We start from the raw sequence: 17200 nt of genomic DNA, 5'->3' as shown, positions 1-17200 counted from the left end.
TGGATCTAGAAAACCAGTTTCCTCCTAGAGCGCCTGGAGTGCAGGGAAGTAGGAAGGGGGGGCAGATCACCCTGGGTGCCCTCACTGAGGGGGGTGCCATTCAGTGCGCCACCTGCCAAGCCTACCCCATCTGTCGGGGTAAGGGGGGGAGCTGCGCCACTTTGCCGGTGGCATTCCCCCCTCCCCTTTTGTTTTGACAGCTTGGGGGAGGCTTGGGAGTCGTGGGTGGGTGATGCGCTGAATGTCCACCATGGGCAGCTCACTCTGCCCCTGGTTGCAGGGCGCGCATGCTGCTCCAGGCACACAAGCAGCTATCCTGCACCTGGGAGGGCACCCTCCACGCCACGCCCCCCTCAGGAGCACGCCTGCCCTGGGCAGAGAGGGCATATGCTCCGCCACTGTTGGAGCATACTGGTTCTCTTTTCACAGTGATGGGTAAAGGTAAAGGTAAAGGGACCCCTGACTATTAGGTCCAGTCGTGCCCAACTCTGGGGTTGCGGCGCTCATCTCACTTTACTGGCCAAGGGAGCTGATGTACAGCTTCCGGGTCATGTGGCCAGCATGACTAAGCCGCTTCTGGCGAACCAGAGCAGTGTACGGAAACGCCGTTTACCTTCCCACCGGAGCGGTACCTATTTATCTACTTGCACTTTGATGTGCTTTTGAACTGCTAGGTGGGCAGGATCAGGGACCAAACAACGGGAGCTCACCCCATCACGGGGATTCGAACAGCCGACCTTCTGATCGGCAAGCCCTAGGGTCTGTGGTTTAACCCACAGCGCCACCCATGTCCCACAGTGATGGGTAGAACATGTCAAACATGTGGATGCCAAATGCATATACTTAGATGAATGCAAAAAAGAGGGGGAAATGAAAAAGAGAAGTGCATAAGAATGTGGGAAGTAAAGGGGAAAGGCTGTATTAAAGAGGAAGATGAAGTTAGATGGAGAAGGGAATTTCAGACAAATGTTTGAGTCATGTCTTGCGATCCAGTCACAATAGTTTCCCCTGGGTGGAAATGAGATAGCAAAGGGCAGGATTCAACTAACTAGTGTTCCTGGTGGATGCTTGTGAAAGGACTTCCTTTAAGACAATGGGGTTTTCTCCCTCTTCTCCTTCTTACCCAGGTAAACCCCAGAACGGCAAGCAGGGAGAAGAAGGGAGAACTGAAAAGTGTGCACTGACAGAACAATTGCCATAGCGCTACAATGAACTCCTCCCAATGTCACCATGGGTGGGTTCTGCCACCTCATATCTAAATGGGGGCTAGTGTTGCATACTAGACAGTGGGCGGAGGGGGGTCTTCAGCTGAGGAAACTGGAGCACAGATTGCTATTCAGACATGGAGCTCACTGAATGGCCTTGGGAAAGACATTTTCTCTCCCCCTGGCCCAAATCCTTAAGTTAAGCACTTGGTTGAGCTATGGAATTTGCCACCACAGCATACAGCAATGGCTGCCAACATGGACAGCTTTACAAACAGATAAGACACCTTCATGGAGGATAAGGCTATCAAGAACTACTAGTGTCTAGGGACATCATGATGTCTAGGGACTACCTCCAGCTTCAGAAGCACGTTGCCTCCAGTTGCCAGTTGTTGGAGATCACATGCAGGAGAGTGCCATTGCCCTCATGTCCTGCCTGTGAGCTTCTCGTGGGCATCTAGTTGGCTACTGTAGGGAGCAGGAGGATGGACAAGATGGGCCTTCTGTCTGATCCAGCACCGCTCTCCTTAGGTTCTTACTGTTAAACGGGATAATCCCATGTTAAAAGAGGCTAATTCCATGAAGACTGCCCCAAGCTCCTTGGAAGAAGGGCACACAAAGCCTGGTCAGTTTTCAGCACCGGTTAAAAACTCTTTTATTTGCCCAGGCCTTTGGTTAAATTTGCTAATTTGTTCCTTGGTGGAGACTCACTGGATCAGCCTGACTTGCACCGGTGCTCTTTTAACATTCTTTTGGTTTATGTTATTTATGTTTGGATCCTGTATATTGCATCCTATCCAGGAATTGTTTTAATGAAGAGTGGAAAACTTTTAACTTAATAGAAACAAACAAAACACGTGAACTGGCTTAGAACTGACCCTTCATAGGCTTCTGGGGGAACATGCTTTCCTTATTTGGAGAAGTGGGCAGCTGGGACTTTAAACCAGTTGCATCCCACAGCCGTCCTAGTATTGCTGTCACTGGCAAGCAGCCTTCTGGCAGTGAAGTTGTCCCGGGAAAGTGACAGGGTGCCCTTTCATAGTGATGTTTCCAGGCAGGATGCTCGGCGGAGACAGAAGTGCCTCGCTTCCTGGCCTTCAGGCCTGTGCACAATGAGCACTGGGAAAAACCGAGCATCGTGGTAGGTGGGTGGGTTTTCGTTGAGGGCCAGTTGACTTGAGTGGGAGCAGCACGGGTCGTCCTGGCCGCCCCGGTCAGCGATGCTGCTGCTGCGGCTCCTCCAGAGGCCTGTCCTGTGAGAGCCATGGATCCGGCACAGGGAGAAGCGGCTGGTGTTGAGGGAGAGCTGCGAATTCCCGCTGCAGCTGTGGAAGGCATGTCGGGAGAAGATGGAGGAGGTGCTGGAGGCGTGGTGGCAGCGCTCGCAGCCCCGCGTGATCTCGCTGTACCTGCACATGGAGTAGCCGTTGCAGATGGGAGAGCTGGTCAGCTCCATGAGCATCGCCTCTGAGTAGCTGGGGATCAGCTGGCGATTGGTGCAGATGTGCCACTCGAGCTCTGTGCTGTCCTGAGTGCTGACCCTGGGGATGCGATATCTGTACAAGGGCTCCTCCGCCCCGGTGGGCACTCTGTACTCCACTCCAAGGAGCTTCTCCACGTGGTAGTGCACATAGGCAGTCCGATACTCTATGAAAACTCTCAGCGGCCACGAGACCATCATCAAAGCAGCCACCCAGAACGTATAGTGGGACACGTACCATGGGAGGTGATCAGGGTCACCGTAGGCCATCATGAGCTCTTTGAAGTCTATGTTCCTGAGCTTCATGCCTTCCCTGACCTCCATGTAGTCATCTAGCCCTTCGATCTCTGTGAAGAAATGAGCCCTCTGTGTCAGGTAAGAGTTCTCAGACTCTGTGTTGGCGAAGCTAAAACATTTGGTGAATTTCAGTCGGGTGGCTGAGAAACATTCCAGGCCCATGAGCTCTTTAGAGATGTCCTTGAACCCACAGTGGGAATAGTCAAACTCAGCTTCAGCCACATGGGTGTTGACTCTTTCATGGTAGACTTGGGTGGTTGTATAAGCATCCCCATTGCGGTACCGAGTCACTTGCCTGGTTCGCCGGACAAAGTGGTAGCTTATGGCCTTCCACCATATGCATGGCGTGGCTTGCTTCATCCTGGCAATTCGGTCATAGACACTTTCCACGTCAGCCTTGTACTGGAGTTCACTTTTGGCGCGGCAGTGCCAGCACTCCACCAAGTAGACTACGTAGAGCATGGCTAGGAACGCTAATGGAATGTAGACATAGCCGTCAGAGCAAGGGCTGTCGTGGTAGATCATGGACTTGCCTTTGAAAGAGCTGTCAAAAGTAAGCTTAGTGACTTGTGTGAGTTGGCACCAAGCTACAGCTCCCAGGCAGCCGTACATGAGAATGGAGAGAAGGAGGCATTTCCAGTGGGACTCTCTGCACATGGAAGAGCTCAAAGACTGCTTGACTGGTTGTTGCTAAGAATCAGGCAGCAAAATAGGAGATGGGGGTGGGGAAAGGAAGAGGGGAGAGAAAGAGAGGATTTGTTGTGAGATCATTTTAAGTAATTTAATATTTTTTACGGTCAGAGACCAGCTTATAAAACACACTTGGGGGTACAATCCCAGAAGGAAAACAAACATTTAAAACAATGTACAACAATAAATTTAAAATTTATATACGCAATAAGCATATAGACACTTAAAACTTTAAGATAAGCTACCACAGAGAAAGAACCCAGAGTCACCCATGGAACCGAGTTTGGGAATTTTCTTAACGAACTACTTTGGGTCTGGGGATGGTCTGCACCTACAGATCTGTACACAGAATCTGGCAATCATTCAGGTCATCTTATGATCTTTGTCTAACAGGAAAAAGTCAAATATTTGCTTTTCCGGGAGGTCAGCAAGCCTCACCAGCAGGGGATCAATGGTCTCACTACGTGCCTCTTCATAAAAGGGACATCTAAAGAACAAGTGCTCTGGGCTTCCTATATCCCCCAATGAACAGGCGCAAAGTCTCGGAGCACATGGGACTTTTTAAAAGGATCCTTCCAGGACCAGCGAGGGCAGAGCCAAGCTTCTGGCGAGTGTAAAAGCCCTTCTTGCATTTTCGGATACGAGAAAGAGGAGAGATGCTGCCACTGCGGCTATATGTCTCTCAATTTCTCCAATTTTATAGTTGGGGCACCTTGAGCAGTCCTGTTGTCTCTCGGTGTCTATGATTCTTTGCCTGACTGTAGCTTTTGCCTGGCCCAACCCCAGACTTAGAAGGCCTTGAGGAGCTAAACCCAGTTTCTGAAGGTGTTCAGGTATTAGATGCAATATTTTAAATTTCCTTTAAAAAAAAATTGGATCTAGTGTGCTGGGGGAACAGCTCTTCAACCCCCTTTAATTGAGCAAACCTAAATTTCTTCGGTGTGCACTTGAATCCTTCACACAAAATGCTGACTATTTGCAAACACCTTGATACAAGCTGGATGCAAGGCTTGACCCTCGCTGAGTGGATTTCTGCCTCTTGGACCAGCTCCTGGTCATTAGGCTTGTGTGATACACCCACACACCAAAGAATAAAATGCTTCCCAATCCTAGTCCCATTCACCCCAGTTTGACAAATTTATTCCTAGCTACCTTTATTGTACATATTGCTGCTTTTCACAGAAACGAAATGAAAACGAATATAGTGAAAACAAAAAACCCCACCCCTGCCTAGCATCAGAATGTGCAGCTGAAGAGATGTTTGCATAACGGTTGCTACATACTGTTATCTATTTGCAACAAATGAATCGGCCACTCCCGAACCTTACAAAAAGCTTTCCAAGAGCAACTCATTTGAAGTTAATAAATATGCTAATGGAAACATGCTAATCACTTGCACTTGCATCAGTCATCGTTTGTTTACTGCTTATGGTGTGAAAACTTCTGGTGCAGGACTTGTTTCAGGTGGATTATATAAATTGCTCTTGTAGTTATTATATTTACAAACCTTTCAGAGGGTGCAGATTTAGAACTGGAATTTCTAGTACCTTTGCCACATGCATATTACCACACAGGCAAATGAGCAGAAAATCTGGTATGAATGATTTATTTCGTTTTTCAAAATATATTCAGCCCAGCTGCATTGCTGCTCATTCTAAGATACACCTGTTAAGGCTTAAAATGTTCATTCGTTTGCAGCTTATTGAGCATTGGCCACCTCATGAGAAGTGAAGACTCCCTGGAAAAGACCCTGATGTTGGGAAAGATGGAGGGCACAAGGAGAAGGGGACGACAGAGCACAAGATGGTTGGACAGTGTTCTCGAAGCTACTAGCCTGAGTTTGACCAAACTGCGGGAGGCAGTGGAAGACAGGAGTGCCTGGTGTGCTCTGGTCCATGGGGTCATGAAGAGTTGGACACAACTAAACGACTAAACAACAACAACAACAACAACAAAGCGTTGTAATCCCAAATTAATTGCATGACCCTGGCCACCAGTCATTTTATAGGGTTTCAAAAGTTCTGTCAATGACTGAAGCCTAGAATCTAGTTCACAACACCTGTTATTAGCACTTGTACACACTCTTTGCAGCCATAAATGAGGTGCTGAAGAGTAAATACCAGCAGATTTAATAACCTTTGATACTTCTAGATCAGGGATAACTGGCTTCTAGCCAGTCAGTAGCGCTGTTTTGCCAGATCTTCATGGGATCTCTGTTGTATTGTGCATGAGAGGATGAATCCTTTTATTGAAATTAGCTGAGCTTGTCTGGTTTCATAGAATGTTCAGATGCAGAACACTTTGTACTCCTGTGATGGAGTGAAAGATTGTCAGTTTGGCTGGCACTAAACCTCATTCAGCTTCAGCATAACCAGTAAGATTGAGAAGAGATCTTGAGACACGGGAAAGCTAAGGGACAGGGAAGTCAGGGGCAAAGAGATTGAAGGATTCCCAGTCCTGATAGCCCTGAATGTTGAAGACAGTTGCAGACTTTATCTAGCCTGCTTAAAGCTGAGTGTGTGGTTCCCAGGATGGATGAGAAAGGCATTCTTGATCTTCCTCTAGTGATATAAAGTGACAGTCTGGAAGGACTGTGATTTTCAAGCATGTTTTATGATTACAGCATCCACCCATTTCTCAGAGAACTCCCAACAGGTATTCCATTAAAACCAGACAAAATTGTAGTTACTTTTGATCTCGTGACTTTGATTGCTACATACTGTTCCAAGCTAACCTAACATCATTCCAATTTACTGATACTCTTCTCCCCCCCACAAGATATCAGTGCCTGAGAGCAGTGCTTTCACATGCATAGATTCGTATTAAGCTCTGCAAGAACTTTGAAGGCTGCTTCCTGAAATCAGATCTATGCATCATGTAGAATAAGGCAGTGAAATTCTGGACTCTCCTAGTTTAAAGTCTCAGCAAGTAGAGTCTTTTGGTTTGGAGATTTGGGGTTCTTTGGAGTACATACTGGGTGAATTCCACTCTTCAGCACCCTACAGCAGATACCCAGTATTGTACCCTACAGATGTTGTTGGATTCCAGCATCTATCAGCCTGAGCCAGTGTGACAGTGATCAGGGATGATGGGAGTTGTAGTTCAGAAACAGCAAACCAGCACCATCTTGGCTCTTCCTGCCCTACAGTATAACCCTCCAGATCAGCAACTGGCCTCCTTCCTCAGCCTCATCAGGAGTTTGTCTCAGTCATTCTTATTAAGCCATCTAGGATCTGCCTCTGGTGCTCGTAGGCATCATCTTCTCAGGGTCCATAAATACCTGGTTGGGAGGCTTGGGAGTGGCCCAGCACACCTAAGAAACCAAGCTGTGAGCCTCTGCCATAAACAAAATAAAACAGCTTTAGGGAGGATTTTCCCACAGCACCTGGAGAAATGTTGTGTTTATTGCTTGTTACTGGGTGTGCCAACAAGTTGTTCTTTGCTGCTGGACAAGTTTTCAGAGATCATTAGGCAATCTTTTCTTCTGTAAGCTGAACAGGGATGTTCCTTGCCTTTGATCTAAAACGAAAAGAAGGAGCCTGCACACACTCAATGCCTTTGCAGTTTTATAAATGGAAAGGCATTTGTTTATTCCTGCCCAAAGACTGTACCTATCTCGTTCCCACCACTTTCCTTGCAAAAATCATCCTCTCTCTCTCTCTCTTTGCCTTTTTAGCTCTTGCAAGACATCTGCTTCCATTTCATTAAATTGAGGTACCAGATAGACTAGAAAAGGAAGGCTGTGAATGGCAGGCTGGCATTCTAGGGAACCAGGGCAGTGTGGCAGATGGAGTGTTGGTTGTGAACCAGGAAACCTTGGATTTAATGCTGTGTTCAGCCATTAAACAAACTTGGTGGGTCTTCTTGAGCAAGTCACCATCTCTCAACTATCAAAGGAGGTTGTTGTGAAGGTAAAACAGGAATGCTTAATGTACAGGACTCTAAACTCCTCAGAGAAGGGGTGAGCAAGCGGCCCTTCAGATGTTACTGCGCCCCAGCTCCCATCAACCCTAGCCAGCACGGCTAATGGGCACAGCTGATGGGAGCTGTAGTCCAATGCATGTCAAGGGTCATGGGTTCACCCCTGCCTTAGAGGAGAGTTGGGGTAAATATGTGATAGATAAAAACTCTTTGTGATGCCCAGACTCTGTGAATGGGCACAGCTCTACCAACTGACTCAATCTGAACACCCACATTTTTGGTCGCTGCCCAAAACTGCAGCAGCAGAACTTTGATGCACACTTGCAATCCATCCAGGCTTTCTGAAAAGGAAATTGGAGAAAGGAGAAAAGAAGCTATACTTTTAAAGAAACTGGCTGCAATCCCTTCACAGAGTTCACTGGCTGAAATTAATGCTAAAGCTAGTAGGATTTTGATAGTCTCAAAGTACATCCCTATATGCCTCACCCATTAGAAAGAAATCCTGCTTGCCACTTAATGTAGACGCAACAGAGTCCTGCAGCCAATAACACAGGCTCAAGTGCACCTAACTCTTTATTAAATTGTTGCCCGTGTCAATCCTTAACTAAGCTGTGTACACATTAGTGGCTTAAAACACAGCTATCATTCTTTTCTTAATTTGATTTGAAGCTGGTTGGGGGAAAAGTGCATCAAAATGTAATATTTCATAGGAAACAACAGGTTAGATGTGGATTGTGGCTAATTTGTGTACGTATATCACTTCCCAAACCAGGAATGGGAGCGCACTGGATACAGAGTAAATAGGAGTATGTATACAGTCGTGTACATAGACTTGGAAGTAAGTTCAATTGTGCTTATTCCCAAGTAAAAGGGTAAAGGGACCCCTGACCATTAGGTCCAGTCGTGGACGACTCTGGGGTTGCGGCGCTCATCTTGCTTTATTGGCCAAGGGAGCCGGCGTACAGCTTCTGGGTCATGTGGCCAGCATGACTAAGCTGCTTCTGACAAACCAGAGCAGCGCATGGAAATGCTGTTTACCTTCCTGCCGGAGCGGTACCTATTTATCTACTTGCACTTTGATGTGCTTTTGAACTGCTAGGTTGGCAGGAGCAGGGACCGATCAACGGGAGCTCACCCCATCGCGGGGATTCAAACAGGTTGCTTCTGATTGGCAAGTCCTAGGCTCTGTGCTTTAACCCACAGCGCCACCCGCATCCCTTATTCCCAAGTAAATGGTTACAAATGTTTGAAGTCTTACCCAGCACTCATAGCATGTCCTAAGAAAAGCCACTGCCTCTCAACTTCCTTCCGCAAAATCAAAGTAAGAATACTGTTAATATGGATTATAGAGAGAGGATATGTAGTGCTTTAGAAGATGGCTGCATTTGTATGGAGCCTTATTAATAGGTAGCTTCCTTGAGTAATGAAAGGATAGCCACTAATTTTTGGTCCTGCTTCCAAAGATTTTGCATATTCTGACTAATGGGCCATCAGAAGGCAAACACTCCAGAGCAAACAGATATAGAGGAATGATAATAACACTAGAGAGGAGTATGAACTAAGTGGATCAATCTTCAAGCACTACAATCAGGGATATGGGGTGTGTGTGAGAGAGAGTGAATCAGTCTTTGTTCGGAAATATAAACCTAGAATGAGGCAGCTATAAAAACGCAACCAAGATTTTGCTATTAATAGTAGAGTGATGCTAAAAGAAAGCTGCCTCCTTGCATTTCTTCTGTAACAAATGGACCAGCTACCACCTCTTGTCCTGGGCTGTTTTGCCACAGGGAAGCAATGATTGCCATCCAGCTCCAAACACACACACACACACACACACACACACACACACACGGGAAGACCATTTCAGGCATCAAATGTGGATGGGCAAAGAGATGTTAGTAAGGAGGGAGAGAGAGAGACTCAGATAAGGATCAATGTCCTGTGCTTGAATACACTTAAGACTAAATTGAAAAACAGCAGTGTGCTTTAAGTTGGGATCTATTTTCTGTTTCAAGCTCCACAGTAACTACAGCTCTATCACCAATACAAAACAAACAGCCACTTCTTCATATCTTTCACTGCATGGGCAGCCAACGTGGTGCCTTTGAAATGTTGTTGGACTATGTCTCCAACCATCCCTGTCCAGTGGGCATGCTGGCTGGGGCTGTTGGGAACTGGAGTCCAATGACATCTGGAGGGCCATAGTTTCCCCCCATCTCTGTGTCCTGTAGTGGGTGTTACATTTATCAGATGCAATAGAGTATAGAAAAGTAATGTTTCCTTCTGAGAACAGGAGGTGCCATAAGATATTTACACATATTCAGTGAATGAAAGGATGTTGTCAACAAAACCTTGTTGAATTCATAATGCTGAAATGTTTTCTATATGTTGTTATATTTGCTATTATGTTGTTGCTTTATTGTGTTATTATGAAATTGTTGTTGTAATGGTTGATTTGTTGTTTTCTTTGTTGTAAGCTGCTTTGAGCATGATTCTTTTTGTGAAAATGTGGCATGAAAATTGTGGGATAAGCAGTCTCATATAACCAACATGCTTAAGTCTAATTAATGCATGAAGGAGTTAATACCATAGAATAAGCTGTACTGCCAGGCTTAGTTATGTCACTTCCCTTATAGTTTTACTACCTGTGCAACTTTTCTGACTGATGTATAGAAAAGCACATGAACCAGACCTTTGAAGAGTTTATAAGTAAACCAATATTAAACTTACCAAACGTGGTCCTTTCCTATGCTGAGGGAAGAGGGAAATTTTTGGAACACACTTGGGAGGATACATTTTAAATGTCTAGCAGCCTATATTTCCATACTTTGCTTTGCTGGGGTTCTCTCACCAAAGAGTACTTGCCCCAAACTTGGATCTTGACATCTAGAAATTATTCTTTCTATATGTATATGTTGTGATCCAACACGAATAAACTAATGAATGAATGAATAATGGAGAGCAACCAAGGTAATGGGGAACGTATGGGGGAAATGGGTCTTGTTCTTGAAATTGAGCTTATATTTGGCTTTTCCAGTATTATTTATTTATGATGCATATTTATAGCCCACGTTTTATCAGAGGATAACTCTGAGCGGAGGCCAGGAGTGAGGAGGACAGCTGAAGGAAAACCTTTTAGGCATTCAATCTAAAAAATAATTAAACTGAAACGCTAACAATACTAAAACGGCAATCAGATCCCCAGGAAACTGACTAATCCTTGTGAGCAGATTTCTGTATTTTGGCAGGCAAGAACAATACAAACACAATACAAAGGCAGGTGTTTGGGTAGCATAGCTTTTTTTGTTCACTGCTGTTCATTACTAATATCAAGATACATAATTAAGTGTGGAAGAGACAAGCTTTCAAATTGGCAGTCAGTATTTTTAGACATTGGAGACCAAGCAAACATTTCTGTGCTTTTTAAATTATAGGAAGTACGCTTACATCATGTCTCTATATTGGCAACAGGAGGCAGGCCGAGCTAATTTAAAACTTCCATTTTTATATTTGCAGTATCATGAGTATGATCTTGCCCAACAGAATAGATTTCACTAATACACATCCTTGGCTCCTTGAAGCTCCCTCTCTTTCATTTAAAAAGATTAACTAATTTGATTCTGCAGCTCCCATGTTTATATTGAAATGTAAGTGGCAAGTTAAAAGCAGCCCTGGACTACAGCCATTTAATACTGCAGGGATAAGTGAGCAAAATAAATAACATGATCCAAAGAGCTGCGGGCTGAGCTGGTGTTTATGCTCAGGAGTTCCACCCCTTTCCATTAGTCCTCCTCCTTCTATAGCCTGACTTTCCTCCTTACAATTCCAGAAAACCAGGAGTCTTCCAATGTGGACTCCAATGACATCTAAGGAGACAGTGTCAAAATGGGTCCAAAATGGATGGGTATACAGGGTCCACTGGGAAATAACCTGTTTGAATAATGGGGCTCATTTAAATTGTCATGGCCCCACTCAGTAAGCCAGACATGTACCTTGTTGAGGTCCTCCTCAACAGTGTGAGTGTGTGCAATGGAGGCTCTGGTATCACGAAGGAACATGGAATTGTAGAGTTGGAAGGGTTATCTAATCCAACCCCCTGCAATGTAGGAATCTCAACTAAAGCATTCTTGACAGGTGGCCATCCAACCTCTGCTTAAAAACCTCCAAAGAAGGAGAGTCCACCACCTCCCAAGGGAGTCCATTTCACTGCCTGACAGCTCTTATCATCAGAAAGTTCTTCCTGGTGTTTAGTCAGAATCTCCTTTCTTGTCACTTTGAGTCACTGGGTTGAGTCCTCCTACCCTCTGGAGCAACAGAAAACAAGCTCGCTCCATGTCTTCCATGTGACAGACCTTTGGATATTTGAAGATGGCTATCTGAAACCCAGGGGGGCAACAACTAGCAGTGTTCTTCCAGATCATCTCAGGTGCAGCCCCACCTGCCAGAGATGCTGAAGGGCCTTCCAAAGAAGCCATGAGGAGCACAAGGGTGCAGGCTCTGAGGGCAAGAATGGTCACTTCAGAGAGGCCCTCCCTGGGAAAGGCAGAGCTTAGTTGGGTCTGCACAAGAACGGAAGAGCTTAATCCATCTCTATCTTTGGGGCCAGTTGCCAGCATTACAGCTGGCATTACAGCCCATGCCCAAGGAAACATGCTTCTTTAACAGATGGATTGAAGCCATCCTTTTAGCAGGATCTGTCTTGCAAAAACTTTGCCTTACACTGTAGGCTACTGACCATAGCCAGAACTGGACAACTAGACTTAATCCAGAGATCCAGTCACTAGCACTTACAGCTAGTGCTGAAAGGAATGTTTCACTTTCAAAATTTTGTGAATTCCCCAACCCAAAGAGGGCAAACCGAAATGTGATAGGAAGGGGCAGCCTTATGTTTTCCCCAGTGTAAAATGGAAGGCTTGTGGTGATCACATTTCAAAACTGAAATTAGAACAGCGGCGTGTGTTTGCATTTACAAAGTCAGATTTAGCTTTTTAAGTTTATTGTAGTGTTTCTCATGATAACATGTAGTATTCACATATCACTTTTAGCTTTTTTTTTAACGGCCACATACAATGTCTCAAAATCAACAAAAGTCTAGTGGCACTGTAAAGACCAAGACATTTTATTACCGCATGAGCTTTCTTGGATAGAGTTCACTGCATCAAATCCAGGGGAAATGATCCTCACTTGTCAGTTTAAACAAGAATCATGGGGCATGTTGCTCAATTTTCACAGGGGTATAAAGTAGAGACAATGTAAATATTGGAGTGAAAATGACAACAGAATGCAAAAGTATAGTCCATGACAATTTGGTTAGAGCTCAAATATATGCACAATGGCAATTCACATCCGTAATTGGTGATTTCTCATCAGTGCCAAGATGATTGTCTTAAGTGACAATACAGCTAGAACTTAAATATATGCAAAAATGAGCACAGTGACCCTTCCACAGCAGCAGTAATTGGTGATAACAGCACTTCTGGGTAAATTTATTGTTTTTGCTTGAACAGACTAACATGGCAACCCCTTTGGAGACTGATATTGCCTCAATATTCCTTACAACAACTCTCTGAAATAAGCGAATATCCTTATCATCTCTTTATTACAAATGGGAGGCTGCTACTGAAAGATAACAGCTTACTTAAGGCAATCCAGAGGCTCATAGCTTAAGTGAGATTTGAGCTAAGCATTTCCTAACTCTGTTAATCTTTGCACTACACTAGCTCTCCAAAGTTTCATAATTTACAGCCACTAGTTTAACAGAAGTAGGTTCTGGAAGGGACATAAAAGGCATGTGTGAATTTATGTCCTAAGGATTTCCCCTTTATTTGGGATTGCTCAGGGTTATTAAAAAGCTTTGGCCTAGATCTACATGAACGTAGACTTGCTATTTGGATACTATTCTTTAGGAGGGAATGACCACTGTGTAAAATGAAAATGATTTCATGGAAGAAATAATAGTTCAAAATATTCCTATGGTGATATTGATCAGATGTTATTAGCTCACACAGATTTAAGAGGTGGTGTAACTGATGGCTGCTGCTCTCAGCAAGGTGCCAATGTGATAGCCCCATGAGTCTCTTCCAATGCTCATCATGTCTTAAGGCCACAAGGCCAGGTCTGAGTGTGAGACATGCAGCTGCTCAAGTTATGTCAGTTGCGACAGATCTGCCATTTAGCAGTAGCATGGCAAATGATGCCTGTCCATACGTCCATATTCCAGAAATTTTCACTGAACTCATTGAATAAGACTGACGTGTTATGTTTTAATAATATATTTTTGGATATTATGAAACATAAAGCTGACGTGCTCATTTGAGAAACTTTGCCCTTCCATTTGTCACAAAAGTCATGCTTGATAGGAATATCATAGCATATTAATGATATAGTTACTTTGAGCCCTACCTAGCCAAAGTTATTCACACCCAAGTCCCATTGATTTCAAGTGTGATAGTTGGTCATGGATGGCACTATCTCTAGATCAAATCAAATTTCACAGGGATAGCCATTCTAGTCGGTTGCAGTAAAAACAACGAAGAGCCTCGTGTCACCTTAAAACCTAACCCATTTATTGTGGCACAAAGTTTCATGAGAGATGCACAGTGAAGTGGGTTATGTCATAACTGAAATCAATGGAGCAACAAAGTGCTTAACTTTGTGCCCCATATATTATTTTATTTTCTTATGCTGATGTTCATAACGTTTTGTATCACATATGTTTGTATGATCTTTTAATTATGTTGCTGCAGGCTAGTTTGTTTTTAATTGTAAAACCGAGTGGGTTTTTGTGTGCGTAAAAGATTAAAATAGTAAGATATTTCTGCAATGGTGTAAAATCAGAAACAGTTCTTTATATATTGCCTAATATTAACATTTAAAAAAATATAATATAAAACAACCAAAGCACCAAACATACAACCATTGCTGATTGTTTAGACTTTGTTGACATGGTTGACACTCTACAGAAAGACACACACACACAAACACACAAATCTTTGCAGACTGCTTTATGACCCTGATGGAGAAAAGTGATTTGTTGAGGTCAATCCACCAGAATGCAGCAGTGCATTTTGGAAACTCAGCTGTATCAATCCCACCCAGACAGCAGCAGAACCCTTGTTTTGACTTTCTTATAAGAGAAAAGCAGAGGTTTGTGTATCGAATGAAAAAAGCCCCTTAATTACTAGGATGTGCCTTTGATGTTTGTGCAGGACATTCGATGGTGCGGGATGATTTCATACAAGGAAGGAGGGAGAGAAACCCAAGCTTCAGTCTTCGGAGCTCCTTAAACCTGGATTATGGTGGAGCATATTCAGGGTTTACTCCAATTCCAGAACCTCGGAGAGCTCCCTGCCCTTGTATACCCGTCGCTTGATCGCTTTTGACTTGCTGGAACCTTCATTCCAGCTGGCTGCTTACTGCCCCAGCTGAGCATCCGCAAGGAAGAAGTCTACACCACAACTTATCTCCCTCTCTCCCTCTCCCGCTCTCCAAACCTCCTAAATTTCAAGGGGGTGGGTAGAGGTGGAATACGAAAACGGTTCTTGTCATTTAGTGGTGCGGCTTTTCCTGACCCGTTTCTTTTTGCGGCAATTTTGCTTGACTTTCACCAACCCGGAATCTGAAAGCACCCTAGTCCCGGCTTTGACCCAGAGCTCATCCCTCCGATACCACACTAGAGTTGAGTGAGTCTTCAAAATGCACAGCTCCACTCTCGCCCTCCAACTTGTGTGTGTTTGTGTCTCCTCAGGCATACGACACTGCATGTCAGCTTGTATACAGATACTCAATCACACGACTCCCCCCTTCAAAATTACACACACACACACCAACAACCAACAACAACAACAACCACCCAGGCTCCCCTTTGTCCTTGTCCTCCCCTTCGTCCTCACCTCCTCGCCAGCCGCTGTAGCTGCAGCTCCTGCTTCTTCTGGAGTATTTGCGCTTGTTCCAGCGGCTGGCTCTGGCTCCCCCTCCGAAGACATGCTTTGCCATTACAGATCTCGCTGCCCTACTCGCGCGTCTCGATAGAAGCCAACAGGACCGGAAAGTTCCTCCTCCCCGGGAGCCAGCGAGCAGGCTGGCTGGCGGGCCGGGCCGGAGTCCAGGTGCGGGCCGGGTGGCCCCTACGGGACCTTGCCCCTGGACTGCCGCAGGTCGCTGTCCATGGTGCTGAACGATCGCCTGGGCTTACCCGCTGCCAGCCAGCCTCCCAGGGCGGGAACCAATCCGGGCATGGAAAGAGAGGCACCGGCGCGTTGCGTGGTCCCCTTCCAGGGCAGCCTCGGCGCTTCGGGCTCGGGGGCTCCCGCTGCCGTGACCATCGGCTGTCTGGCAGGTCGGCAAACAACACTGCGGCTGCTCGTTAACTTTGAGGCGGGCAGCGGTGGGGAGGGGGGGTGAAGACGCGGAAGGCGCCTCTGGCGAGAGGCTGGCGAGGATGCCTGGCCCAGGGAGACGGGTCCCCCCCCCTCCTCTCGCCGGGGACGGTGCAGCCTCAACCTTTGCGGTCCCCAACTCTGCAGTGGAGCCACTGGGCTGCCAACTTCGGGCTTCCCTTTGCCTGTGGGTTTCTCTCTCTCTCTCTCTCTCTCTCTCTCCCACTTGGCATTCCCGAAGCTGGCCGTAGGAAAGCAAGATCTCCCCGAGAGCGATTCTCCTGCAGAACTCCGGGGAGCTGACGGCATCTGCCCAGTGCCCAGCTGGCAGCAGGGTGGCACGGAAACCTGACTCCTCTTCCCTAGCCAGCTAGCGAGCGGGTACCCCAGCCAGAGCCATCCCAGAAGCCGAAGACACCATTCAGATCCCCCCTGCCAGGACTAGAAGCCACAAGAGGCCTCTCCTGCTCTTCGCCGCCTCTGCCAAGAGCCAAGTGCTTTTGCTTCGCGGGAAGTTATGCGTGATCCCCATTCAACACTTTGGGATCTCGGGCATCATCTAAGAGTAGAACTCTCCCATAACTGGGTCTGGCTTCTGCTCGGGTAACTTGTGGCTAGTTCCCTTCTGATCCCACTGATCCTATGATCCTGCAGTAGGGATGTTGTCCTTCATCTCCTAACAGTAGCAATGTGGTCCTGGATCTCTCTGTCTCTCTTTGGGTGGGTGTGGTGGTTTTAATTTTGACACTGTTTACTTACAGCAGTGGTTTTCAACCAGTATGCCGTGGCACCCTGGGGTGCCTTGAATGATGGAGGACTCCCAAGGAGAGGGGAGAGGCAGAGGGAACTCTCCACAAGGGAGGGTGTTTGAAAAAAGGTGAGAGGCTGCCAGCTCTGCAGCCAAGGGGTGACATAACTGGGCTCCTGAGCCCCACAGGGGTGCGGCAGAAAGAATGTCATTGGTCAAGAAAGCTGTGGACTACAAAAGGCTGAAAACCTCTGACTTACAGTGTTGTATTGAGGGTGGCATTTAACTAACTTCTGCTCAGAGTAGACCCATTGAAAATAATGAGCATGACTAAGTTACATCCATCAGTTTCAGTGGATCTACACTGAGGAGCACTTAGTTGAATACCCCTCCTGAGGTGGTGTTGTGGTTAGGGAGCTGGACTAGGGCTAGGGAGCTGGACCTGGGAGACTAGGGTTCAAATCCCCATTCATCCATGAAG

General features: G+C 46.0%; 1 protein-coding gene across 1 annotated transcript; it reads right to left on the bottom strand.

Annotated features, from left to right (window-relative positions):
* Window positions 1-1149: 1149 nt before the first annotated feature.
* Window positions 1150-16777, bottom strand: LOC309542025 (transmembrane protein 151B-like). The gene is made up of 2 exons (XM_082240501.1): window positions 15486-16777; window positions 1150-3672 (listed from the first exon to the last, which is right to left on the bottom strand). The coding sequence occupies exons 1-2, from the start codon at window positions 15576-15578 to the stop codon at window positions 2242-2244; spliced, it is 1524 nt and encodes a 507-aa protein (XP_082096627.1). The 5' UTR covers window positions 15579-16777; the 3' UTR covers window positions 1150-2241.
* Window positions 16778-17200: the final 423 nt, after the last annotated feature.

The sequence above is a fragment of the Podarcis vaucheri genome (genome assembly GCF_965113315.1).
Source record: "Podarcis vaucheri genome assembly, chromosome: 1".
Classification (NCBI taxonomy): Eukaryota; Metazoa; Chordata; class Lepidosauria; order Squamata; family Lacertidae; genus Podarcis; species Podarcis vaucheri.
This window is presented reverse-complemented; position numbering and strand designations above follow the sequence as displayed.